The sequence below is a fragment of the Bubalus kerabau genome, chromosome 10 (genome assembly GCF_029407905.1).
Source record: "Bubalus kerabau isolate K-KA32 ecotype Philippines breed swamp buffalo chromosome 10, PCC_UOA_SB_1v2, whole genome shotgun sequence".
NCBI classification, from domain to species: Eukaryota; Metazoa; Chordata; class Mammalia; order Artiodactyla; family Bovidae; genus Bubalus; species Bubalus kerabau.
The window spans coordinates 66769411-66796841 of NC_073633.1; the positions used below are offsets into that span (position 1 = coordinate 66769411).

The 27431-nt window shown below is 39.2% G+C and overlaps 1 protein-coding gene across 2 annotated transcripts in view; it reads left to right on the top strand.

The window, feature by feature from the left end:
* The window catches only part of FBN1 (fibrillin 1), a 264581-nt gene that overhangs the window by 177143 nt on the left and 60007 nt on the right, over positions 1-27431 (top strand). Inside the window, exons 31-43 of one of the 2 annotated variants that reach the window (XM_055538036.1) lie at positions 1010-1135; positions 3286-3411; positions 11861-11983; positions 12139-12261; positions 13713-13838; positions 15672-15794; positions 17456-17578; positions 17877-18041; positions 21151-21219; positions 21315-21440; positions 22658-22780; positions 23503-23661; positions 26943-27014. In XM_055538036.1, coding sequence (XP_055394011.1) covers positions 1010-1135; positions 3286-3411; positions 11861-11983; positions 12139-12261; positions 13713-13838; positions 15672-15794; positions 17456-17578; positions 17877-18041; positions 21151-21219; positions 21315-21440; positions 22658-22780; positions 23503-23661; positions 26943-27014 — 1584 coding nt within the window. Of the gene's footprint in view, positions 1-1009; positions 1136-3285; positions 3412-4246; positions 7562-11860; positions 11984-12138; positions 12262-13712; positions 13839-15671; positions 15795-17455; positions 17579-17876; positions 18042-21150; positions 21220-21314; positions 21441-22657; positions 22781-23502; positions 23662-26942; positions 27015-27431 lie in introns of those variants that run through there. The other variant, XM_055538037.1, reaches the window with a different exon arrangement.

Sequence of the window (27431 nt, forward strand, 5' to 3'; positions counted from 1 at the left end):
ACAAAATGGGGTTCAGATGGCCTGTATGGAAGAATATGTATTGCATTTAGCATAGTACCCGGCACATGCTCAGTAAGTACAATATAAAATACAGTACCTGGCACATGCTCAGTAAGTGCAATATAAAATAGATTTTCTTCATTGATTAGAATTTTGAAGAATCTGATCTTATGGCCTATTTCAGTGCTACTCAGGGTATGTTCCCTGGATCAACATCAGCATCACCAAGAATATGTTAGAAATGCAAAGTCTCAGCCCTCCCTCTGCACCCACACCTACTGAATCAGAAACCCCTGAGGGTGGATCTCAGTAATCTGTTCTCTCAAGCCTTCCAAGTGATTTTGGATGCATGCTAAAATTTGAGAATTGCTGATATAATTTATACTTCCTGCTGTATCACCTGGGCAAGAAGAGCCATGTAGTCAGAGATGGGAAATGCAGTGGGTAATATAAGTTTTAATTTTGGCTCAGGTTAAAAAGAAAACTTAGGTTTAGGAACCACAATTATGTTATTGGACCTAGTAAAATCTCCCTTAAAATCACTAGGTATAAATTTGGCTATAAAAATAAAAATTTGAAAATAGGTTTTATGCTAAAAGTACATCTAAGTAGATAGGCTTATTTTCAGCATTTTTTTAAATCTTAAAATATCTATAAAACAGCAAATAAGAGACTTAGGCATTTAAATTTGAGAGTTAGAAAAATAAGATTGATGATCTTTCAAATGATAAATTTATATCAGAGATAAAAGTACTAATTAAATGATGGTCTTTTAAGAGCATGTGGACCTCCATCCTGAACTGTATGTTGTGGATCTTGAAAATGATTCTCTCTTGTTTTACCCAAGATAACCTGATGGGATAATTTATGCAAAGCATTATTTGCATTTCAGGCAAGTAGTCCTATGCAAGCAGGTTGAGTTTACTTGACTTGGGTCAGTTAACTTTTTCATCACTGATGAATGGAATCCTTATCAACAACATGTCATTGTTGGCTTTATTCTCTGCAGACATTGATGAGTGTGAAGATAACCCCAATATCTGTGATGGCGGTCAGTGTACAAACATACCTGGAGAGTATAGGTGCTTGTGTTATGATGGATTCATGGCATCTGAAGACATGAAGACTTGTGTAGGTAAGCAAAGAAGACAGGATTTTCCAATTTGCTGGTTATTCACAAGTGCTATTGTATTACACAGACTTGTTTCAGTAGTGAATATATCCGATGGGAAAAGTAAAAACATTTAGGAGCATAGTACTAATAGTATTCCAAAGTTAGCATTCCAAGAAGCATCTTTCTTGTGACTGTGCTGTGATGCTCTAGTCAGTACGTTATATGGACTGAGCTAGGACTTGGTCAGCTCCAGAGGGACATTTCTTTCATGTCTGTGCATTATTTTTGGCCATTTAACCCTCCTTTTGCTCTACCTAGAGTTTGGCTTTTCAAATGTTTGCAAGGCAGCAAAATTGACTTCTGACAAGAATGCAATACATTCTGGAATTGATTGTTTTTGAGGGTCTCTATTACTGTCTTCAAATCTGTCAGACCTTTTAATGCAATATCTAACCTGCCTTTAATTCCATTCAGTATATTTTTAACCTCAGACATTGTAGTTTTCACTTCTAAAAGTTTGATTGGGTCTTTTTCCGGTATCTTCAATGTCTCTACTTAATATGCCCAATCATTTCTCTAGCTTTCTAAATGCAGGGAATACAGTTACAATAACAGTTTTCAGGTCCATGTCAACTAATTCTATTACCTATGTCAATTCTAGTCCATTTCAATAAATCAACTTTCCTTTTTATTATGGGCCATATTTTCCTCTGTCATTGAATGCCTGGTAAATTTTGATTGGATGCTGGTGGTGGTTTAGTCCCTAAGTCATGTCCAGCTCTTTGAGATTGCATGCGACTATAGCCTGCCAGGCCCCTCTGTCCATGGGATTTCCCAGGCAAGAATACTGGAGCAGGTTGCCATTTCCTTCTCCAGGGATTGGACTCTAGACATTGTAAATTTTGCCTTACTAGGTCCTGAATGTATTTGAATTCCTAGAAAAATTTCTGAGCTTTGGTTTGGAACATAGTTAAATTATCTGGAAACAGATAGGTCCTTTCAAAGTCTTGCTTTGAAGCAGCAGTTGGGTTGGGCTCATTTTCTCTATTGCCAAGGCAAGATCCTCCTGGATACTCTATTCATTTCCCTGTAGATGACGAGGTTTTCCAGTCTGGCTGGTAAGGTACAATTCTGCACCTTCTGGGAACTCTGATGATTATTCCCTCTAATTCTTTTGGATGATGTTTCCTCCAGATTTACGTTTCCTTACATGAATATACTGGCCACTACTCATCTGGGTATTGTTCGGGTCCCTCTGCAGATCACTGTAGTTCTGTGTGTGTGTATGCGTGTACATCTCTTTTCTGTCCTTTACTTGGCACTATGAACTCTGGCTACCCTGGCCTTCCACCCTCACCTCTCCAACTCATGGACATTTCCTGGTTCCATCTGCCATACCCTCCCCTGTGCTATTGCTTTAAAACTCCCTGCACAGTAATCTGGGGCATTTGTAGAATCCACCTAGTTTCTTTCTCTCATTGATCATTGTCTTTGTTGTCTATATTGTCCTTTTTTGTTGTTTTTATTTTAAATGAGAAGGTAAATTTGGTTCCTACTACTCCATCATGGTCAGAAACAAGAGTCTAGAATTGCAAATATTTAAATTATATCACATTTGTATCTTTTGAAAATGCTTACCAAATATTTGTGAAGTCCTCAAAGTTAAAGTCATGTCATTCAAAGTAAAGAAATGAATGTCATAAAAAAAGATAATTTTTAATTAGGGAAAGTTGTAGGGTTTGTAACCATCTGCCCTTAGACTATCAGTTCATCTATCGTTTCTTTCAAAATATGGAACTAAAATGTTAGCATCATGCAGTCGGCATTAAAATTTCCATCTTGCAACAGAATGTGCTGTTTTAAAAAGTTTTCCAGACTGTCAGAGAAACAGGCCCTGGTGGAGAACCAGACCTGGAGTGAATCGGTTTACTTGGTTATTTGGCCTCCTTCTTGTGGGCCAGATAAAAAGCCAGTCTGCAGGGTTAGCCTTCAGTGTGGAAAGCATCGAGCTATATAACTGTTATGTAGGTGAGCTATGTGAATGTACTTTTATTTGTGTGAAAACATTTCATCTTTTCTATTTATTTGTCATAGTTGCTTTATCTCAGGGAGAATCTGTCAGTGATATCAAACAAATGGTTACATGTATTAATAATATCTGTATTTTACAGATGTCAATGAATGTGATCTGAATCCAAATATCTGCCTAAGTGGAACCTGTGAAAACACCAAAGGCTCATTTATCTGCCACTGTGATATGGGCTATTCAGGCAAAAAAGGAAAAACAGGCTGTACAGGTATGTTTCTTCCAACTGAACAATAAAACCTTTAGTGGGTAAGAGATTGCTACCATAATTATAGATTAATATATGTTTTAAAAACTATTAATATTTTAATTGCACTATAAAGCATTTTTCATTAACTTAGCCTGCACTTCTTTGAAACTTGTCACATTTTAGATGGGATCTAAGGGGAGGGTTTTTTTTTTTTTTCTCCTTTACCTATGAAAAAAGGCATATGAGAAAAATTGCCACCATAAATAACTCTATAAATATCAACATTTTATGAGGTTAAAAATAGCATTTTCTGTCAAAGTAGTTGACATGATAATTATTAAACATTCATATATCTTTCTTAAAGCCAACTTTTCCCAATAGCCTCCACTGTCAACTCTTTCTTTAATGTTTTATAAGTGAAATTACTTTTTGAAGAAACACATCCTACAATTCATATATTTCATCAGTTCTCGTCAGTCTTCAATCATTTTTAAATTAGTGTGCTTTTGATGCATTAAATTGTTTTAGCCCTATAGATTCCTGCAGATCTCATGAAGTGGTAATTAAACCACAAGTCTTGCTTGTTTAATAGCACAAAAGAAGGTCTTTTCACAATATTTGTAGGAGATTATTCAATTAAACATCAAATGGAGGAAGTCACTCTGAGTGAAAAATGTTTCTAAGTGTTAAATGATTTTCAAACTTGAGGCAATGATGGAGTAGTACATGGAATAATAAAGTTTTACTGTAGTCACCTATAGTAATAAAACCAGATTATGGGATATAGTGTAATTTAAGACACAATGAAGGAACTTCTCTGGTGGTCCAGTGGTTAAGAATCCACCTGGCAATGCAGGGGACACCGGTTCAATCCCTGATCCAGGAAGATCCCACATGCCATGGGGCAACTCAGCCCATGCACCACAACTACTGAAGCCCATGCGCCCTGGAACCCGTGCTCTGCAACAAGAGAAGCCACCACAATGAGAAGCCTGCTTGCCTCAATTACAGAGTCCCTGCTCTTCGCAACTAGAGAAAGCCGGTGTGCACCAATGAAGACCCAGCGCAGCCAAAAATAAATAAATTTTAAAATAAAATAGAAAAACCACACATGATGGAGACCGTGGTGGGCTTGAATTAGTTAACTGCATAATTTCTTTTACAAATAATAGACTTTTATTTCAAAAGCCAGTTTGGTAAGCCACTGTGACTTAAACATTAAAATACTTGCTGATTGGTGATGTTAATTGATGTTAGTTATATCAATCTTTTTCAAGAAAGTTTCCAATATATGTGCTATCATTTTAAACTGTTCAATAATGTGATTTAAAAATATAGATATACAGATGTCACCAATAAATTGCTGTTCATTCAAAAATGACAGATTTTAGCCAAGTTATAAAAAGAAGCATGTAGCTAGAATGCTTTCATGTCACTATATCAGTCTTCATATGAAGCATGACTAGGGTTCCATTCTGTTACATGGCACAGAGTTTAAAATCTCTAGTCCTCATGTGTTCCCTGGGGTGCAAAAGATGCTTATATCAGCATGTGTGTGGTTCAAGATTTATTTCTAGCTTTCAGTAACAATTTAAGACTTAAGGTAAGGGGTGTTGGTCTGGTAGTGACACAAGGGAAGGTAGGACAGTTGTGTATTTCATTTTACCTAGTAGAGGCTAATACTGTTGTTTGGCCAAGTTGAACTCACTGAAACTCAACCCAGAGAACCATGATACTTATGAAGGGAGACGTTAATCCAATGGGACAGTCTTCATTCCCTATAAGAAAAAGATCTCTAGAATTTCATACTCTAAATTCCAGCTAAAGAGGCATGTGCAGAGGCTGTTTTAGATCTCTTACCATGAAGAAAGCTTAAATTTTCATGCAACATTAATATCATTTTAGGTAAATAAGGTATAATATATGTAATGTCCTTGGCACAGTGCTTGGCATATAGTATCTGTTCAGTAAATAGTAGTTATTGTTGTCATTATAAAATGAGTCACATAGACGCAGTGTCTAAGGCCATTTTAATTAAAAACATAACTTCTAGTCTAGCAGAATTCTGTGCTATTTACTAAGATGCTTGAAATCAGTTTAAAGAAGGAAAATCTTACTCTGTATGTTAAAAGGCTTGTTTTTTGTAACTGAGTTTATACAGACATTAGGCTATAGTTACAAGAGCTGTGTACTCCACATTAAATGAGATGACCCCAGTTTTACATTAAGAGCAGCAGTCTTTTAGTAAATCGCATAAACAGAAACATGGATTTGAAGTCCAAGAAATAGTCTGTATCTTCCCCCAAGGGACAGCATCCCCCTTCCCACTTCAAATTATAGCCTAAAGTGATTTTTCAATTGCATAAAATTCAGCTAGTACTGTAGGGAGAAGAATTGAATTTCATGGCCCTTTTGCTATCACAGTAGCATGGCATATGATATTCTCATGTAATGGAGTAGAATTCTGAATTTTCTTCCTAGTTCTTTTACTGGTTCAGGAGCTTTGGGAAAATCACCAGGGTGCTCCATCGTTATGCAAGTGTTCCCCTTGGGTTAGAAGCCCTGCAGTGGAGGATGGAGGAGAGGGTGCCTTAGGGCAGGAAGAAAAAGAGGTTCTCTGTAAATCCTGCTATTAACAACCAAGGGTATCACATTGGATTGGAAATGACTTACACAAACAGGAATTGGCAGCAAGTTTGGTATACTTAAAAACAAGTTTTTAAAAATCTGAGCCAAAATGTGTTTTTTTTTTTAATCCCATCTAACTGGGACTCTTTTAGCCTGCTATTAGTTTAAAATTAGTGTCACTTACAACTTACAATACCATCAGGTTACCTTGGTGATAGTACGTTAAAGAAAAGTGTTTATAATGTCCCAGGCAACTAATGTAAATAGAGATATGTATCTTGCCTAATGGGATAAGAAGCCCTGCAACAAATCACAGTGAAGAACAAACCTGGAAATATATTTTGATGATAGATGAAAGAAATATATCTACTTATATTTCTGTACATGTATAATAAGTATATGTATATTTTATATGAATATCTTGTAAAGGAGTCATAAAAATATGTATGCTATTTCATAGAGAGGAATTTTGTTTCATGAGAACTTAAAAAATGTCCTCTGGGTTCCATTACAGCTTTGTCTAAATATTTCAGCTCCCCTGTCATTACTGATTGTTTCCATTTTAACAAATAAACATGTTTTTCCCCCCAATCACTTTAGCAGTGTTCAGAATCCACCCACTGACTTACATTCCCAGCCCACACAGATGTTAAGGGTTTCTTCTTGCTCCTTAAGCTTTGTTCAAATTGTGGATAAGGCTGAGGGGAACGTTTGATTTAAGGAAAGGAGAAGAGACATTTTCTTGTAACCTAGAACATGGCTCTTCAATCCTTGGCTTATGGGGGCTGGATTACAGGTTTTCCTGCGGTCCACACATACAAGGAATGTGTATTCTGATTCTCATTCTGATTCTTCTGGTTCTCATTCTACACAGTTGTGATCAGACAACAGTTTGGAAGAAGGAAAACTGGTTTTCTGCAAGGTGCCATCCTTGGTGGCTCCTAGCTTTCTCATGCTAATCTGTTAGAACCATCTCCCATCATGTTCTTACTCAGTCAGTGAGTAAGGCATACAATTTTTTTGGAATATCAGTTATTTTATTTAATTTATTGAAGTATAGCTGCTTTACAGACACGCGATTAAAATCAGGATTGTTTTCAGTTAAAATAGCAAGGGTAATTCAACATTCTGTAATGGTCCATAGGAGAAAAGAATCTTAAAAAAAAAAAGAGTGGATATATGTGTATGTGTAACTGATTCACTTTGCTGTCCACCTGAAACTAATACAATATTGTAAATCAACTATACTCCAATAAAAAACATTTTTTTAATAGTGGGATTGCTGGGCAATTCCATTTCAGTCTTTCTGTTTTTCATAGGAGACATGTTGCTGTGGGTGTAGTCCATGAAAGAGAATCATATACTTCAAAACCACCAGCCCCCAGTGAAAATTTGCCCTCATTTCCTTCCAGCTCCTTATCACTTCTAATTGTCCTCCACTGGCTGGTAGCCTGTGAAAACTCCGTGGGTGTTCAGTTAAATAATCTTGGCTCAAATTTGGGTCCAAATTGAAAAATCCAAGTAGCCTTCACGTTTGGCCTCTCCATTCACTCTAAGGTCCTCTTCCCCACCGCCTCCCCACAGAGATTCCACAGCGTGCCAGCCCTGCTGGACTCGATGCCCAGAGACTGACCCCCACATGGCAGGAAGGCAAGCATTTGAGTGGGTGACACAGGCTCTCCTGACATGGCTGTCCAAGGAGGCCAGAGCAGCTCAGAGCACAAGCTCTTTCTCAAATGTCAGATTCAAGTGGAACCCACCCAGAACCTGGGCATGGGGTCTGCCCAAACCACACCCTTGTTCTTCACAAGAGCCACGCCAGCGGGACCTTGGAGTCTCTGTGAGGGAGCTTTGGTGGGGTGAAGGAGGTTGCAGTGTCAGCCCTAAATTTGAATTTCTTTGCTTTTCTTGGCTTGTGCTTAATCTTAAAAAGGAATTTTCTGTCTGGAGCAAACTTGTGGGGGAAAGAGAACACTTGTGCAGAAAGAGATGTTCTTGGCAAGCGTGTGCTTTGTTGCCTTCATATTATTGAAGAGTGTTTGAATATGGGGTTTCTGTTTGCTTCGTTCCCTTATGACTCAGTTTCCCTTTCTGTTTGCTTTTACAATGAAGTACGGTCTTAGGCCCAAGTCTTCCATGCAAGCAATTAATAAATAATAGTTGGTGTGTACACACACATATACACACACATGCAGAAAACTTTTATTCAGTGATGCCTTTAGACTTTATGACCAAGTCTTTTTAATTCATTTGTTGTAAACCGGTAGTGTAAGCTATTGAGATAATGACTTACACAAAGATTCACAAAATAGAAAACTCAATATGGCCTCCTGAGTTACTCTCTCTCCTTCTATTCCAAAGCCTCCTCTTGCAAACATAATTTCTTTTTGCCCAAAAAACATTGTGGTGAAACTGCAAATATTTTCTTGCATTAGAAATTTATGATTGTATATTGTTAATGGTAAAAAAAAAAAAAAAAGAAGGGAGACTCTCCTTTTAAAAAAAATAGATATTTTCTTAATAGAGATTAAATATGGAAGGTAAAAAACCCACATAAAAAGATTATCTTTGGTCATTAGAAAATTGAAAAGGAAAAGATAACAGAATTACTATATTGACAGGCTATGGATCATCTCTGAAAATTGTACTTAGTAGAAAAGATGAGTGAATATTTCTGTAAGTCTATTAATACTCAACCAAGATATCTGAAAGCAGACTTCTCATCAGGACTTAGAACAAAGTCCTGATGTGACTGAAGAAATCAGCTTGATATAAGGCAGCCATGGCTGAAGACAAAGAGCATCAAACAGGGGATGGGGAACTGAGTCCCAGGTGCTTAGGGCTCTTCTCACTGACCTTGGGGCCCTGGCAAGTTCCCATGCCTTTGGGGAACCTCTGTTTCCTCCTCTGAGAAATTGGGGATTAGGAAAGTCATATCCTAAGTTCTTTGCACTTAGAAAATTCCTTGATTCTTCAACATCTGGAGGTTTCAACTCTTAGGCAATGGAAATTCATTGTTTCTGCCTAACTCAGAGATCAGGACACATAAAGGAGGGCCATTAAGGCAGGACACTGCAGGGAGTGATTATCTGAGGAAGAAAGAAGTGTCCCTGGCCCTACCTGGGAGCCTGGAGTTCAGGGTTACTTTATTGAATTCCCTGCTTATTTGCCACTATTATCCCTCGGCTGGCCCTCCTCCTCATTTCCTTGGAATGTGCCATGCTCAATTAGTCAGTTGGTTAAAGCTCCCAGTCACAAGTTTAAAGCTGCCTGGTATGTGCCTCCCTTGACCTGCTTTAATAACTCAGTAGGTTCATGTGGCTGCCAAGGTTACTTTAAAATTCACCTACACAATACATTGTCACTCTAAGGACATTCTTCCCGGCATATTTTCATTTCACTTATTAGTGATACTGCGAAGTATTTTTGTAGGAAAAAATGGCATTATTGTATTTTGTGTTTGCTCTAGAAGCTATAAAGAAGCCGAACGATCTCAGGACCATTTCAGAACTGCAGATGGAGCATTTGGCAAATAGCATGCTTCCAAACACTTTCAAACCATTTAATTGGGCTTCTTAAGTAAACAAAAGGGTAAACATTAGTTGCTTGCCCAGCTTTTTCATGCCACTATTCAAGTGATCGCTGAAAATTCTTGCAACATTTCATATGCCAAGATTCGCCTTCTTGATCTAAGTTTTGTGTTATATGTTCGTTTCCATATAGAGTCATAGTATCCATCCATACCTAGGAGCTCTTGTTCTTAGTTAATGAAAAAGTTGATTATGAGGTTATAGTGTCTTTCAGTATATAGTGGGTTAATTTTGGGAAATAAGATTCTGGTACCACTTCCAATTACGATCACCAGCTCCTTGTCTTACTTTTCAACTCAAGTTCTGACAACCATCTACCTGGAGATAGTGTCAGATTCCACAGGTTAAGGGATCAGTCCCATACAATTATGCCCACTTCAGATGCCAATTACAAGTCTAGGTTGTTTGTTACGTGAACTTCTGACCAATTGGCTATAAATCAGAAGTTCCTATTACTCCTTCCTTAGGTTTGATTATCTTGCTAGAGTAGCTCACAGAACTTGGGAAACCAGTTTATTCATTTGATCTATCAATTTACTATAACAGTGTATAGGGGTTTCCCAGATGGCGCTAGTGGTAAAGAATCCACCCGCCAATGCAGGAGATGCAGGTTCAGTCCTTGGGTGGGGAAGATCCCCTGGAGTAGAAAATGGCAACCCACTCCAGTATTCCTGCCTGGAAAATTCCATGGACAGAGGACCGTGGCAGGCTACAGTCCATGGGGTTGCAAAGAGTTGGACATAACTGAGCATGAGCACAGCACATTAACGTGTGTAACTCCGGAGTAGGCTTTCCATACTGTTCGTGGAGAGTTGGACCATAAAGAAGGCTGAGTGCCAAGGATTGATGTTTTCGAACTGTGGTGCTGGAGAAGACTCTTGAGAGTCCCTTGGATAGCAAGGAGATCAAACCAGTCAATCCTAAAGGAAACTCTGAATATTCATTGGAAGGACTGATGCTGAAGCTGAAACTGCAATACTTTGGCCACCTGATGCGAAGAGCTGACTCACTGGAAAAGACCCTGATGCTGGGAAAGACTGAAGGCAGGAGGAGAAGGGGACGACAGAGGATGAGATGGTTGGATGGCATCACCAACTCAATGGACATGAGTTTGAGTAAGCTCCAGCGGTTGGTGATAGACAGGGAAGCCTGGACTGCTGCAGTCCATGGGGTCTCAAAGAGTCGGACATAACTGAGCGACTGAACTGAACTGAACTGAGTCAGAGATTGGTACTCTTGGCAACCAGCCCGCATCCTGAAGTGCTTTCCAAAAATTGCCTCATTAACATAACAAAAGACACCTTTATCACTCTTAGCACTTAGGAAATTCCAAGGCTTTTAGGAGTTCTGTGCCAGAAACAGGACAAAGACCTAATATGTATTTCTTCTTATAAATCACAGTATCACAGGAAGCAAAAAATATTTTACTTTATGCTTTATATTCTCTTCTATAACACTTCTGTATTACAGAATCTATCTTGACTACATTTGGAAATGGAATTTTGAAGAATGGAGAATTTTTGAGAATTTAGAGTCTTTTAACAATGTGACCTTAGACCGGTTCTTGTTTTACTGAAAAATCTCTTTTGAATTGATTTGAGTTTTACAAGAAATATTCAAGAAGACTTGGGTCCCAAAGTGCTAGGACTCAAAAAAGATGGTTCACACACAGCCTTAAGGAATATTCTCTATAAATGCTTGAATTAGCAATACCTAAAGTGAAACATTTATAGAAATAAAGTGTGATTAAATAGTATAATGTTTTACATTTTAAAAATAAAATATATTTAGTTTATAGAATAGGATTGAAATGTTTTCTACATGCCAACATTGTATTCCTTTTTATATATAAGATACGAAAGCAATGTGCATCGTTTCTCTATAGTTAATTTAGTGAAAATGTTGGGAATAGAAACATATGACCATGAGCATTAATAGAATGTTAGGCAGCTCACTCTTTTTTTTTTAAGATCTTCAACTGGAATGAGGTTTCATTTTGTTTTGCAGTAATTGGACACTTACATTAAAATAATGGAAAATAGTTAAAGTTAACAATAAGAAGTAGCATCATATTGTTCTTTGTATCTTGAAATTTAAAATCATTCAAGTAAAGTATGAACGTCAGTGGTGAATTGATCTCTGTTACACTGTCAGAAGTGTAAAAGCAAGTCAGCTTTTGAATATTGCTGAGTTATTTAGCATCTGTGCTAAAAACTTTTTTTTTCTTTTTAACCCACTGGTTATTTTCCCAGACATCAATGAATGTGAAATTGGAGCACACAACTGCGACAGACACGCTGTATGTACCAACACAGCAGGAAGCTTCAAATGCAGCTGTAGCCCCGGGTGGATTGGAGATGGCATTAAGTGCACTGGTGGGTTGGAAAAAAAAAAAGAAATGGCTTCTTATGAACTGCATGGATTATAAATATGAAAATCTCAGTCCTGTAAAGAAAAATTTAACATGTGTATTATTGATTTTAAATGTCACAGTTTCTGTTCGTAATGACATGTCACCTCTTTCCTTAAGACCTGGACGAATGCTCCAATGGAACCCACATGTGCAGCCAACATGCAGACTGCAAGAACACCATGGGCTCCTACCGCTGCCTCTGCAAGGAGGGGTACACGGGCGATGGCTTCACTTGTACAGGTATGCTCGTGTTGGAAACAGCTATGTAAAGGGCAGTCAGAAAAGCAAGGTGCTCCATGTCCCTAAGACAGACCATCATTTGTTTTTTGAAGGCTGGGTCATTCATAGACAATTTGGAAGAGAAAATAGTTATTTGAAATGACATTCCTGTGGAATGGAAATTTGTAGCTGAATCAATCAGGGAGATCTCAGAAACTAAATATATATTTACATAGATATATACAGATAGATAGTTGATATATGTGTCACTGTATGTAATGATGTCATGAGTTTAAAACAAATCATGCTACCTTTTGTAAACCTTAGCCTTGATATTTTTGTGCCTGTGTCTCACTGCTGACTTGTTTTCAATACTGAACCCAAGAGTGAACTTGATGCAGGAACCTATGTGAAGAAAAGAAATGAGATGTTCTGGAGCAGATCATCAGCATATATTTTTTTTCCCTCTAGCCATCATTGTGATCATTCCACATTGGTATAAGTAAGAACTTCATAACTGCTTTGAAAGGAATTCATTCACTTCCAGTTTTACAACATATTAATGACATCTTCTTCTCAGTGCTAATGCATCATCATAGAATTAATGTGGACTGTCACATATATAATATATATGATTAGAAGCATTGTATAAAGAGATGATACACTTACATGACCATATGTATACAGACAGCATTTTTTAAAGTCAGGGCACAGGCATTAAATAAGATACTGAGGAGTATTTCTCGTTGGCCATTAGGTAGCATAGCTGCTTATATGACCTGAAGCATTAATTTACCCTGAGCGCTCTGCTCACAAGAAGTCATTTAAACATAAAAATGGCTGAGGCCCAGTAAGTGATTTGCCTGGATTTTGTTTTAACTCACTAAAAGTTTCATCATATTTGAAATTGTTTTTGCTTAACCCAGTAAAGTTTCGTCATCACAAACCTCCCATCGCTTTTTAGAAAATACTCCAAGTTTCATGTACCAGGCTTGTATGGTTCGTGTGTTTGATGTTTAATGACTGTGATTACTAGCAAAACTCAGAAGATATTAAGTAGATAGGACTTTTTGGTCTCCTTAATAGCTGCTATTCTAGGTCTTTTGCTGCCCATCTGATCTGAGCCTGGATTTTGAGAATCAGGCACAAACCATGATATGTTATTTCCTGCCATGGATATAGCCTCACGTTGATTATCCTGCTTGCAGAAACCTGAATGTGAATGATCCCTTTAACTTATTACCCACTTTACATCATTAGAGATAACCTAGCATTCAGGATTCTGTCTCTGAACCCCATGTTCACTATATATTTAATACTGGCATTCAAAAGAGAAAAGTGAGTTTCAATGTTTCAAGTAGAAATTATGATAACACTAGTACCTTCTGGAAGTTCACAAGTATAAAAGTTCTCAGACCTGAGCAATCAGAAAGCTCCTAAGAAGAGTAACTTGTGTTTCTTTCTGGCTATAGATCTTGATGAGTGCTCTGAGAATCTAAATCTGTGTGGCAATGGCCAGTGCCTTAACGCCCCAGGAGGATACCGCTGTGAATGTGACATGGGCTTTGTGCCCAGTGCTGACGGGAAAGCCTGTGAAGGTAACTGATGGGGATGCTGCTGTGGGCTTTGCAGGGCCGGATGAGATTAGGTTATTTAAACGTTCCTGGTGGTTTTTTTTTTTTTAAACGTTCCTGGTGGTTTTTATTTGTCTTTTTTTTTGTTGTTTTTTTACACCAAGGTGTGTTTTGGCTTCCCATCTAATGTGTCAGTTCAGTTTGTGTAGAGATTGGGTGTCCAGCCAGACCACTTCTTTTTGTGCAGAGAAAAATCTCAGCTTCTTGGCCCTAAGCTTCTTCACATCCAACTTTGGCCAGGTGGTTTGCAAGAGCACACCCATTTAGTCATAGGGAGGATGAGGATAACCAACTCAATGCAACATATTCATCCCCATTGCTGGGGGAAAGAGCTCAGAGTGCTGGTGCCCTAATAGAGAAGGATTCTTTTTAAATATGGGAACACAGTTTTTAATCTCTGCTATGGTTTGGTTTCTAGAAATAAAGGTTTTAAAATACCAGCAGACTGAATGGTCTTGTCGATAGAATAATGTCCTGGGTATGTCTCAGATGGTCTCTAAATATCTAATACATATAACATGGAACAGTCTTTTGCAAATCCATTCAGTAAGGGGTCCCTAGGGATAATACCGTCTGTCACAACATCTCTCAGCATAAGGCTCTGTCTTTCTGAGAAGTGCTGGTCAGACAGGAAGAGTCCTGAGAACCTGTTGGCTAAGGATGGATCCCACTAGGAAACACAAGATTCTTCTCTTTTACCCACGCTTGTCAAATCTAAGCACATTATCATCCCTCATTGAGAAGAATTAGTGACCACAGTAAATTGAAAAGATTTCAGTAGAAATAAACACATGATAACGATTGACAGTAGAGTTTAAACAAAACCCTGATTAATGTCTCAACTAATAGTTGTTGCCTGTTACTAGGACATTAACTCAAAAATTAATCTTTGGCTATGACATGTATACTGATTCCCTCATATAGTTCTACGTAAATACTTTTCTTTGTTATGAAACCATTGGGTGTTCTTCACACAGTTTATATGAAGTAGGCAGAGTTTGATAAAAAAAAATTCCTCTGAGGCAAGAAACTAATTATGCTCTTGATCATGTGCCTAATGCCTTGTTTACTTTTCTTACTGCAAACATCCAAGGGAAACAGGTACTGTGCCACCTCTGGGAACAGAAATAGGCACAGTGAAAGTTCTGCTTCCCTTAATGCTATAAGGGAAGGTTTTGTTTGTTTGTTTGTTCTTAATATAAATCATCATTGGCAGAATGCTCATGGCTATTACAGTCTCAAGGCTGAAAATGTGCCTGGGTGCACGAGCAGAATGTTAACATAAGGCAGGGACAAGCCTGGAAAATGTGTCTGCAGTTTTTAGATCTCCATCAGCAGTTGCAAACACACGCCATAGTACTAGGGACACAGAGGACTATATAAACTGATGATAAGAGTTACCACAAAGACTTTGGGGTTCTTAAAATTTTAACTCACAACAAAAACAAGAATATATAGATGAGAGCAACCAAAGAATTTAGTCTTAAGTGGCCTCATTTGGTTCTTCCTTTACGAAAGTGATGTGGACCCACATAAAACACCATAAATTGGCTAACGTATATGTGAAATGCCTAGCCCTCTGCTTGGCATGTAGTAGGGGCTGAGAAAAGGGAAGTTCTTACCTAGGAGACTTCCTAACAGATGACAGATCATCTGAAAGCCTCTAGGAGAAGGACCTAGATTGATGTCAGATAGTGTTCATTTTCTCAACAATTACATCACTTGCCTTATTACATTAGGTAGCTTCTTTGGCAAGAACAATAGTTTAATTGCTCCCCCTTTCCATTGTTCCCCAAGATATCGATGAGTGCTCTCTTCCGAACATCTGTGTTTTTGGAACTTGCCACAACCTCCCTGGCCTGTTCCGCTGTGAATGTGAGATCGGCTATGAACTGGACAGAAGTGGTGGGAACTGCACAGGTAAGGCTTCCATTCACACCGAGATCTGCTCTCAGGCGTCCCAGGGGACCCAGCTGCTGGTGTCTTGTGGGGACCATACAAGGTTTTTCATGGAGTTGCAAAAGAAAAGCAGGGAGAAGCATTAGGAACCTCAGAATAAGTTTCTTCAGACCTGGCACTGATTAGATGTGAGGGTGCAGAGGAAAAAGTTGAGGAGAGCTGAAAGTGCAGTCAGTAGCCTTAGATACAAGTTTGTGGCTCCAGAGGCATGTTCCTATAGTTCCTTTTCTTCTTGGACACATTTTTGGAGAGTTTCCTTTTGCAGGCTGTGCCCTGGGATCATGGATTTCATCTTGAACTTCTCTGCTGAGACACTCACTTCAGAGTGTTACCAGAGAATGTGGTCTGTAACAGTCAGCCACCCACTTCTAGTGTGTAGATCATTTTCTTGTGGAGCAAAGAACCCTCCAGGAATTTAAGGAAGAAGCTAGAAAAGCCGTAGAAGGCATTCTGTAGATGACTGTCCCTCGGTTCACTTCAGCACTGAGTTAAAACTTTGAGAGCCATTTTCAGGTCTTCATCCTCCTTCCGTTTAATGATACTAAGGAAACAGATTCCATTCTGTATGGGATCAGGATTTCAAGAAAACCCCAGTTTTTCCAGCTACCTAAACAAGCCATGACTCAGTGGCTCTCCAATTATGACCACCATCACCACCTCCCTGAAATTGCTCTGGATCACAGTATTCTTCCCCAGGCACCCCTTCTTCTCTTGGTTTTCTATTATGACACCAAGTCAGTCTCTAGCATACTGCAGCGAGTCTCCTCTCCACGGCCATGCTTCTCCCCCGTGTCTCACATCACCACCAGCATCATTCCCTCTCCCCACCCTGATTGCTCTTAGTCTGCCCTGCCCAAGGGTTACCAGGTCCGAGCAGGAGGAGCAGAGGGGAAGGGATCATCCTCAGTCCCCCATCTCCTCTCTCTGAATCAGCTTGTCTGGTTTTGAATATTTCACAAGTGTTCAAAATAGACAAAAGGATTACACAGGGATGGCATTTGCCAAAACCCATGTCCTAAATATCTGGAATTCCGTTTTGGGGATAGAAACTGAAAGGGAAATATTCAGCCCAGCATCAGTAACGGGAGAGAGACTCTTAGTAGGGCTGAAGGAACATGCTAAGTTTTGTGCATGCGGTCTGCGCTTGCAATCAGCTACAGCGAGGCCAGTCCGCCCAGCAGGGGAAGCCACAGAAGTCGCCTGCTCCGGCCGCTTCCCTGAGACATCTTGCTCTCATTTGATAAAATAACAAGCTGCACATATTAAATATATTTCCTTAAAACCTGTGTCTGAATTTTTGGTTGACCTGAGGTCACAGTAGTGTTTTGTTTTCAGTTACCTTCACTGGAATATTTTCCCTCGTTCCAAAGTTATATTTTCTCCTGATGACAAATTTGAATGTTAAATGTGTTCCAGGGGAAAGAGACCCAAGACTATGACATATTTCCTTCCTGAGGGATTTTGTTTCAGAAGTGGAAGACTATATTTCTAGGGGCAATTATAACTGGAAACTCTTTAAAAATTCGAGTTGGGAGCCCGAGATTTTGGTGCTACCGTTTTACAGTGATGTCTGCCCCACACTGGCTCAGGTAATAACTCTGGCCCTTGCTGTTCGGTTCTAGACGTTAATGAATGCCTGGATCCAACCACGTGCATCAGTGGGAACTGTGTCAATACTCCAGGCAGCTATACCTGTGACTGTCCACCCGATTTTGAGCTGAATCCAACTCGAGTTGGCTGTGTCGGTAAGATCTTAAACACTTTTCAGAGAAACACATTGTTGGTTATTTCTAAGGCAACATGGAACATTGCATTCTCAACTTCTGAAAAAAGTAATAAAATAATACAACGAAATGTAAATATTTCCTGAATCTGGTTTATATTTTCAGGTCCTTTTCTCTAGGTCAATTCCCAGTGTCTGTGTTGCAGCACTTTTTAGTTTAAATTATGGTTTTTAAACAGTTTCAGAAGTAGGTTTGAATTTTCAACCCTGACGTAGAAAGAATTTGCCTGACACTTCTTTTGTTTGCATGTGGTAAATAGATACCCGCTCTGGAAACTGCTATTTGGATATCCGTCCTCGGGGAGACAATGGAGATACAGCCTGCAGCAATGAAATTGGAGTTGGTGTTTCCAAGGCTTCCTGCTGCTGTTCTCTGGGTAAAGCCTGGGGCACTCCTTGTGAGCTGTGCCCGCCTGTGAACACATGTAAGTGGACATCCTCCTATTCATTATTATTATTAGTCCAGCTCTGTCCAGTTCTCCTGTCTAGCTCCAGAGGATAGAAGCCACAGATAGAGGGAGCTGCTACTGGTCTGTATTCTTCAGTTGGTGGAGGGAGTGGGGGTTGAGGGGTGAAGATCATTCATTTCAGCCCTGCTGAGGAATCCCACTCCCAATGTGGGGGTCAGAATGCCTCCCCAGTTGGCTTGCACTTGAAGGTCAGGTGGGACAGGTAACATCTCATTTCTGAGTATAAAGAAGATAGCATTATTTTAAAGAAGGTTTTCCAGACTAGGTTGCTATGCTATGCTATGCTAAGTCACTTCAGTCGTGTCCGACTCTGTGTGACCCCATAGACGGCAGCCCACTAGGCTCCCCCGTCCCTGGGATTCTCCAGGCAAGAACACTGGAGTGGGTTGCCATTTTCTTCTCCAATGCATGAAAGTGAAGAGTGAAAGTCAAGTCGCTCAGTCGTGTCTGACCCTCAGCGACCCCATGGACTGCAGCCTTCCAGGTTTCTCTATCCATGGGATTTTCCAGGCAGGAGTACTGGAGTGGGGTGCCATTGCCTTCTCTGATAAAGAAGATAGCATCATTTTAAAGAAGGTTTTCCAGACTAGGTTACTTATGTCATATTTGGACACATTGATCTCTCCTCTTGTCATCTGTTGGCTGGTTTTAGAAGCTCTAGGACAGAGTGGAGTTTCCCTGGGTGAAAAAGAAGCCATTAGTTAAGCAAATATAAATGGAAGATTGTTCCAGTCTTATGGTAAGACTTAAAAGAAAGGTTTAGAATGTGTTTTAAGGACGTAAATAATTAGTCTTTGAAAAACAAACAGCTTTCCATTTTTCTAAGTGGATGCTGTATTATAACTCAGAGTCAGATATAGCTTCCAGGGCAAAAGTCAGTGGCTGCTGCTTATCAGGTATATTGAGATAGGTATTGATTCTTTCCTTGTTGAAGGGTCACTTATTCAGTTTCTCTAAGGTAATTTGTTGAGTACTAGAAGATATACTTTGTGTGTGCAAAGGTGATAATTCATGGATAATTGGATGGATAATTCTAGTCTAATTGCTAGTTCCTGCTTTCTGGGAGCATACAGTTTAGCAAAATACTACCTAAACATGAAAGCCGTTATTCAATGTAGACCTCAATAAGAGAAGAAAGAAGAGCAGACTCAGTGTCATGAGTGGAAGAAAGAATGTTCCTGTTTCCAATTAGCACTCTGTCACTTGCCATGCATGTAACTTTTGAGTAAGCAAGCTATTTCTTCATTCATAAGATGCCTCATAGGATTAAATGAACTTGTTCCTGTAAAGCACTCAGCACAGAAACGAATGCTTGGCAGGCACCCCTTTCTCTCCTTTCTTCAGAAACAGAAGTCAGTTCTGATTGGCAGTGCCTGGTGATAACTTGTTACATTTTTTAATTGGGGCTTGAAGGAAGGGAGTGACATGAAAGAGGAGACTTAAAAAGAATGGACGATCACAGAAAGAGGAGGAGAGAAAAATAAAATAAAATAAAAATAAAAAATAAAAGAGGAGGATAGTTATTAATAATTTCATTGATGCTGAAAGAATTAAACCAAGATGTTTAGGTGTGTGTGGCAGTGTGGGGGCAGGGGGATCAGGTCTACTAAATAAGAATGATAAGCTAAGCATTAGAAGTCTACCCTACCTCAAACTGGATCAGAGCTGGAACTGAGATCTATGCATATATACATTTATGCATATATACATATAATTTCAGAAAACCACGAGGAAGATTATCAGATTTGGAAAGACCATGATGATTATGAAAGAACTGATTTGTATAGATGCTTATCAGAATGCTATAGCAGATGAGGGTCATTCTTATCCATGTGTTCCTGTATGGATCACACTGGTATGTGGTGCTGAAAGAAATGTTTTTGAGTGAAATACTTTGATGACAGAATTATTGGAGGAAATCAAAGGACCCTGTGAAAAGCTGGTTTTGGAAACCAGGGGAATCAGTGTTGCCATCAGCAGAAATGGCGGGGCAAGAAAGCCCTCTAGTCATTAAGGAGAGGAGAGGTAACATCGCATTCAAGAAAGAACAGCTTCTCCTAAGGCTCTGTTTGGAAAAGGTTTTGGAAATAAACTGGTGAGCAGTATGTAAGGGAAGCTATGATTCCCAGGAAGTAAGACTGAACAAAACATAAAAATGGAGGAGTTTGTTATAAAATAAAAATGGAAAGAAAAATCTTTAAAAGAAAGAACAGTGGAGATAAAGAATACAATAGTTCATAAGAACATAAGACCAGAGAGTAGGTGGAAGGTTCACAGACTGAGGACAGGAGCCTTATGTTTGGCACCATGTAGAAAAAGCCATTAGAAAGCACGAGTATATACAAAGATGCCAACTTGCTTCAGTTGGGTGGGGTAACTGCCAAAAATGCCTGTAAATGAATATTTTCAGGTGATGTCTGTATTTCTCTTGAGGATACTATTTCTTTTTTTTTTTTTTCTTAGAGCATTTTCTTTTTATTTTTTTTTATTTTTATTTTTTTTTAATTTTATTTTATTTTTAAACTTTACATAACTGTATTAGATTTGCCAAATATCAAAATGAATCCGCCACAGGTATACATGTGTTCCCCATCCTGAGCCCTCCTCCCTCCTCCCTCCCCATTCCATCCCTCTGGGTCGTCCCAGTGCACCAGCCCCAAGCATCCAGTATCGTGCATCGAACCTGGACTGGCAACTCGTTTCCTACATGATATTTTACATGTTTCAATGCCATTCTCCCAAATCTTCCCACCCTCTCCCTCTCCCACAGAGTCCATAAGACTGTTCTATACATCAGTGTCTCTTTTGCTGTCTCGTACACAGGGTTATTGTTACCATCTTTCTAAATTCCATATATATGCGTTAGTATACTGTATTGGTGTTTTTCTTTCTGGCTTACTTCACTCTGTATAATAGGCTCCAGTTTCATCCACCTCATTAGAACTGATTCAAATGTATTCTTTTTAATGGCTGAATAATACTCCATTGTGTATATGTATTTCTAAAGAAATTTTAAATTTCAGAGAACTCAATCTGATTTTTGTTTGTTTGTTTGCTTCCGTAGCTGAGTACAAAATTCTTTGTCCTGGAGGAGAAGGTTTTCGACCCAACCCTATCACCGTTATATTGGAAGGTAATTCTGTTTCCTTTATCTTAAAGCGTGCCCCTTGGAACTTCCTTGAGTTGATTTACAGTGCTAACGACATGCTGCTGTTTTCATCTTGATAGATATTGATGAGTGCCAGGAGCTTCCAGGGTTGTGCCAAGGCGGGAAATGTATCAACACCTTCGGCAGCTTCCAGTGCCGCTGTCCAACGGGCTACTACCTGAATGAAGATACCCGAGTGTGTGATGGTAAATGGCCCTTTTAGAATGATAAGTTCTTTCAGATATTGAGAACTGACCTCAAAAACCAGCGTACAGTTAGGCACCAGGAAAACTGAGACGCTAGCAAAATGTCTAAATGCCAGCATGGCCAGGTAACTATGCCACAGATGTGGCAGCTTGCACTCATATTAGTGATGTAACATGTTCAGCATACCCTAAATCTCCCTCTTTTCATGAGAAAATTGGCATTTTTGTTATCTTGAACCATAGTCCCATTTATGCCTACAGTGAATTTTCCATTCTCTTCAGAAGAGCCATTTTTATTGGAGTAGCCCAGGTCCCATTTCAGTGGCTTCTATATTCTGGGTGATTCTGGGCTCCTCGTCTTGTCCTTTACCACTCATCATTTGTACTCAGCATTTAAATGAGCTTCTCTTCCGAGGCAGCTCCTTTGGTTGTATGGTGTAAGTGATGACTCCTGTTCATCCTGTGTTACTGAAAAGATGGAGATTATTGACTACTGTTAGCTTTCAGAGCATGTGGACCACTGACTAGTGTGGGGAAATGGTTTTCATCTGTATATAGGAGTTATGCACTGATTAGGGAAGAGACCTTCTTATGTCCTGGAGGAGAAATATTCCTCTGGTTTTCCAAAAGGCTTAATAGGTGACCTCAGCAGTGACAACCTTGTTGAGTAGTAGTCGAACATCACAATGTATACAACACAGCTTAAGACCCATAGAGTTAACATAAATTAGAATCAACACCTGTGTTTGAAAATGGGGAAGGATGCATGATATACCTACTTCTGCAGGCTTATCTTCTGTGCTGTCTTACCATTGCACATTCATGAAGCCAGTGTTTGATGGCTTCAGGTTATATCAAATCCTTCCTGAGATTTTGTGAACATATGAAGGACATAGTTGTCTTTCTGAAAGATATTTAAGAATTATCATTTCTCCACATTTCCCTCGCTGCATGTGTTTGAGAATGTTTTAGACTCATTTATTAAGAACTCACATCAGAAGGTACATTTTCCTTTTCTAAACTCTTTTCCTGGAAATGCACACATCAGCACAGGCTAAGGACACTGATGAACGAAACATCCCATTTCTTATCCAGATTGCAAAGTGCCCTGAGGATGTTCTCTTCCACTATCAACATGTATATTGACCCCCGAGTCCCAGACCATTCTAAAGAGTGAAATTTCTGTATTCACATACCACTTTCTTTTTGGATTATAGATGTGAATGAATGTGAAACTCCCGGAATCTGTGGTCCAGGGACATGTTACAACACTGTTGGCAACTACACCTGTATCTGCCCTCCAGACTACATGCAAGTGAATGGGGGGAATAATTGCATGGGTAAGTCCCAGCTTTTCTTTATAAAGCATGTTCGGTCCTCATCTGCAAAGAGAAAAAGAGCCTCCAAGCCCAGCAATTCATCCTCAGTGTTATGTTACTCATCAGACCGAGTGCTGCTACCCTTTGCCTCCTCCCCTGTAAACCATAAGTTTGGTCTTTTCTCAGCACCTCGTGTGGGTGGTTGGGAGTTTTCTTTAAAATGTAATGTTGGAAAATCCCAAACAAAGGTTTAATAGTACTTCTTTTGTTTGACTCTGGGTGTGTCTTTATACAATGATATTTACAGCACTGATCTACAGTATTAAAACATCATGAGTCGGAAATGAGAAAATCACTGCCAAGAGCAGTGGAGAATTGTTACTAGGCGACTGGGTGGAGAGTCATGTAAAGTTTATTAAGGCCACAGCTACATAATGACTCAGTTCCGTGGCACAAAACACCAGGGACTATATTAGGTTGGCCCAAAAGTTCGTTTGGGTTTTTAGTAAGATGTTTTAGAAAAACCTGAACAAACTTTTGGGCCAACCCGATATTTCTTAAAGTCCTTTTCCTTGTGGCAGCAGAGGTAGATAGAAGGTTGAGAGCCAGCTTTTACTGCTCTTATCAAAGTCAAGTTACAATACAGTTCAAAAGAGACTCCTTCCTTGAGCATCCCTGTTAGAATCTCCCTATCAGGATTTCCCCACAGCATCACCAGTCCCTGCCTTCTTCCTCTCCTCTAGATATGAGGAGGAGTCTGTGCTACAGGAACTATTATGCTGACAACCAGACCTGCGATGGAGAACTGTTGTTCAACATGACCAAGAAGATGTGCTGTTGTTCCTACAACATTGGCCGGGCCTGGAACAAGCCCTGTGAACAGTGCCCCATTCCAAGCACAGGTGGGTTTTAGTTTCACCATTACCAGAAAGATAACTTGGTACCTTCCCCGTGAATTGTTGGAGAAATGAATCTCAGCCAGGGAGAGAAAAAGGGTGCATTGTCCATCTTCTTAAAAAAAGATTAGCTCACAAAGGCAAATGTTGAAATTCACAGTTGATCTGGCCCTTTCAGCCGAAAATTGAGTCATAAAATATATTTTCCAGTTTATTACACAAGTTCATTTACTGGCCTGTAGACTCAGCATATCACAAAAATATAGAAGTTGTTATTGTTAGGGAGTTTGCCATATAACTTAAAGTCTGGAAACAGTGGGCAAAGCAGTTTGACAAGTAAACCATATTCCTATATTGTTTACTTACTTATTACCATCAATTTTACTTATTCATAACTAATCTTGTTCCAAAAAGAATTCAAGATGGCCCACAAAGATGCATATGTAAAATAAGAAGGCCTAACGCAAATGGAAAGCATGGGTCAGAAACTCAAAGCAAGGGTAATTAATACACAAGATCCAAGCTGGGAAGTCCTGCACACTTGCCAGTGATGAGCAACAGCTTGGGCTCTACACCTTCTAGAGCTCATATAAAGAGAGAGTTGATCGAGTCTAACAGTCTCAATGACCACAGAGCAAACTCAGAACTAAGGAAAAGCACGACTCAGGGACCTCCCTGGTGGTCCAGTGGCTAAGACTCTACACTCCAAATGCAGGGGGCCCAGGTTCCATCCCTGGCCAGGGGCCTATTAGTAGACCCCACACGCCACAACTAAGAGTGCATGCTCTAACTAAAGATCCCAGACCCCCAACAAAGATGGAAGATCCTGTGTACTGCAGCTAAGACCTAGCTCAGCCAAATTAAAAAAAGAAAAGCACAACTCCTTGATATAGAGAAATTTCTTCTTATATCCTCATACAGAAAAATCTAAATAATGTTATCTATTTGAAAAAGGAAAGAGCCAAATTCATATTCTAAGAGTAAATGAAGCAAAAACTTTGGTGCAGTGTTCTTATATGGGAGATGATATATATCATGATGGTGTCATTTACTAATGATGATCTAGATCATCTTTATGATTTTAAAAAATTAATTAATTAATTTGCCTGTGCCAAGTCTTAGTTGTGGCATATGGAATCTAGTTCCCTGGGATCGAACCCAGGCCCCCTACACTGCGAGTGCAGAGTCTTAGCCACTGGGCCACCATCTGTATGATTTAGAGTGAGCAAACTACCATGCAAAGTACTGATCTGAGAATTGTGTAGTATCTACTCCATTCCTCACAGCGATATGTAAAATACCCAATCTATTCTCTCGTGCTAACTGACAATGCGAAAAAACAGAAGATTCTTTCTTAGTAAAACGCACCATTTCATCCACTGCTTCCTCCAGAAATAATGTAATAGCTATCACTTAGAATTACAAGTGTTTCCGCTCTGCAAGATGTTGTTAGACCTGGGTTTGGCAAACAAGAGCCTATGGGCCAAATCCAGCCTGCCTCCTATTTCTGTATGGTCCACAAGCTAAAAGTAATTTTGAAATCTGAAAATTTTATGAACTTCAAATTTTAGTAAATAAAATTTTATGAGAATATGGCCCCACTAATTTATTTACATATTATCTATGGTTGCTTTCATGAAATATTTGAGTAATTTTAACAAAGACTGCACAGTTTGCAAAACCTAAAATATTTACTTTTTAGCTTTTTAAGAAAATATTTGCTGACCCCTGATCCTGACCGTTGGCCTTCAAATCTTTTATTATACATTGTTATTGTTGTTCAGTTACGCAATCATGTCCGACTCTGAGACCCCATGGACTACAGCATGTCAGGCTTCCCTGTCCTTCACCATCTCCCAGAGCTTGCTCAAACTCATGTCCATTGAATTGGTGATGCCATTGAACCCTCTTGTCCTCTGTTGTCCCCATCTCCTCCTGCCTTCAATCTTTCCCAAGATTATATATACATAGCTATCATTAAAAAACCTGGCAGTTACCCACACTTGATGTGTGTGTATTTACAAGTATATGTACATGTGTCTCTGTATATTTGGTTTTTTATTATATTAAGAAATGTATTTATATTTTCATAAACTGTTTTATTATAAAATGTACACAAAATTAGTTTTTAAATTGGATTTTACAAAGATAGATATCCTAGTATCTTTATTTTTTATCTTGATGCACCATTGTACATACGTTCCCTTTCAGACCACCATGGAGATCTCTGATAACAACTGTCATTTACTTTCAGAAATATCTGTCTGAGTTCTAGGGCTCTGCATACTCTTAATGTAAAATGCAAGAGTTCATCTTCATGTTGAATATTAGCCAAATCCAATCATGGCTTTTCATTAGCTATGCAGCCTGCACACATTTTAGGAGTCCCTGAAGTTTGGATGGTCAGTGGGGCTGGTGTGACACTTGTTTGACGTGAACACTCATAAATTAAGGAAAGAAAGCACTAGGAAAAGAACATGCTATGTTTTGTTTAAAATACTTCCAGAAACCTTTTACTAATTTTCAGTAGGTTTACCCATAAGGGAGTGGCTATCTTGAGCTTAAATTGATACCATGCCGTATCAGTTATACTCATGATCAAGAATTACAGAATCTCAGAGTTAAAGGGAACCACAGATGACATTTAGTGCATCCTTAATTAACAAGTTTGTTGAAAATTCATGTCGGGGGAAAAGGACAAAGGGTCGGGGGAGGGAGAGGGAGTAAACGAACTGCAGCAAAAATAATAATCCAGCTCCAAAAATTAGAGTAATGAGGTTAAGTTGGTTGTTTGACATGAATGAGTCATTAACAGACCTGAAATCAAGAATTTAGCTACATTTGCCATTGTTATCCCCAGTCTGCCAAGGACATGGCTTTTGTACACATTCGTTAAATCCTAGATTCCTTAATACAGAGTGGAAAGAGGCACTCAGACCAGTCCCAGGTTTCAGAGCTGAACAGCACCCCCATAGAAACCCAAATTCCCTCAGGCAAGCTCGTACATATGAGTGCATTTGATATAGAGACCTCTGCTTCAGCCTCATTATTACGTCAACATGAGGTCACTTTTCCTTCATCACTTTTCTTAGGGACAAGGTTACACCATCTGTAGAAATTTTCAATTTTTTTTTTTTTTTTTACAAAGGTCAATTTATTTTAAATTCTTCCAAATACAGGTAAATATCTTTTAAGAATGTTTTCAAAGTAATTTTGTTCAGCTCATTATTGCTCTTCGCCTACCCTATTCCCACCCCGCTTACCCCACCTTTGTTCAATCACTGCAGATGAATTTGCTACACTCTGTGGAAGTCAACGGCCAGGCTTTGTCATTGACATCTATACCGGTTTACCTGTCGGTGAGTTGCAATGCCATTGTTGCAGCTTTTTGTCTCTGCCTTTGTGTTAAGAAAAGGAAGTACATACACACTGTTATTTTCTCAAATTTGCTTTTTTTGTTTCTTAGAAGGAAAAAGCATTAGACAGTGCCATTTACCTTTATTGAAATTCTGATTCTTAGTTTGAAACAAACTGTGCAGACACCCTGTGTAGCTCCACCTAATTGGCAGCAGCATTTGTTGGTCATGATTAAGGGGACTGGAAAGCTTTTCACAAAATCACAATCAAGCTTCGTTAAACCAACCCTAGGCATCAACAAAAAGAGAGATTCTGGGAGTCAAGCCAGTTGACGTTTGATTTGACTATAATTCCCAGTCCTTCCGTCTGACTAAGACAAGAGTTTAATATGACTGTTCATACCAATCCTTATGTGTGGG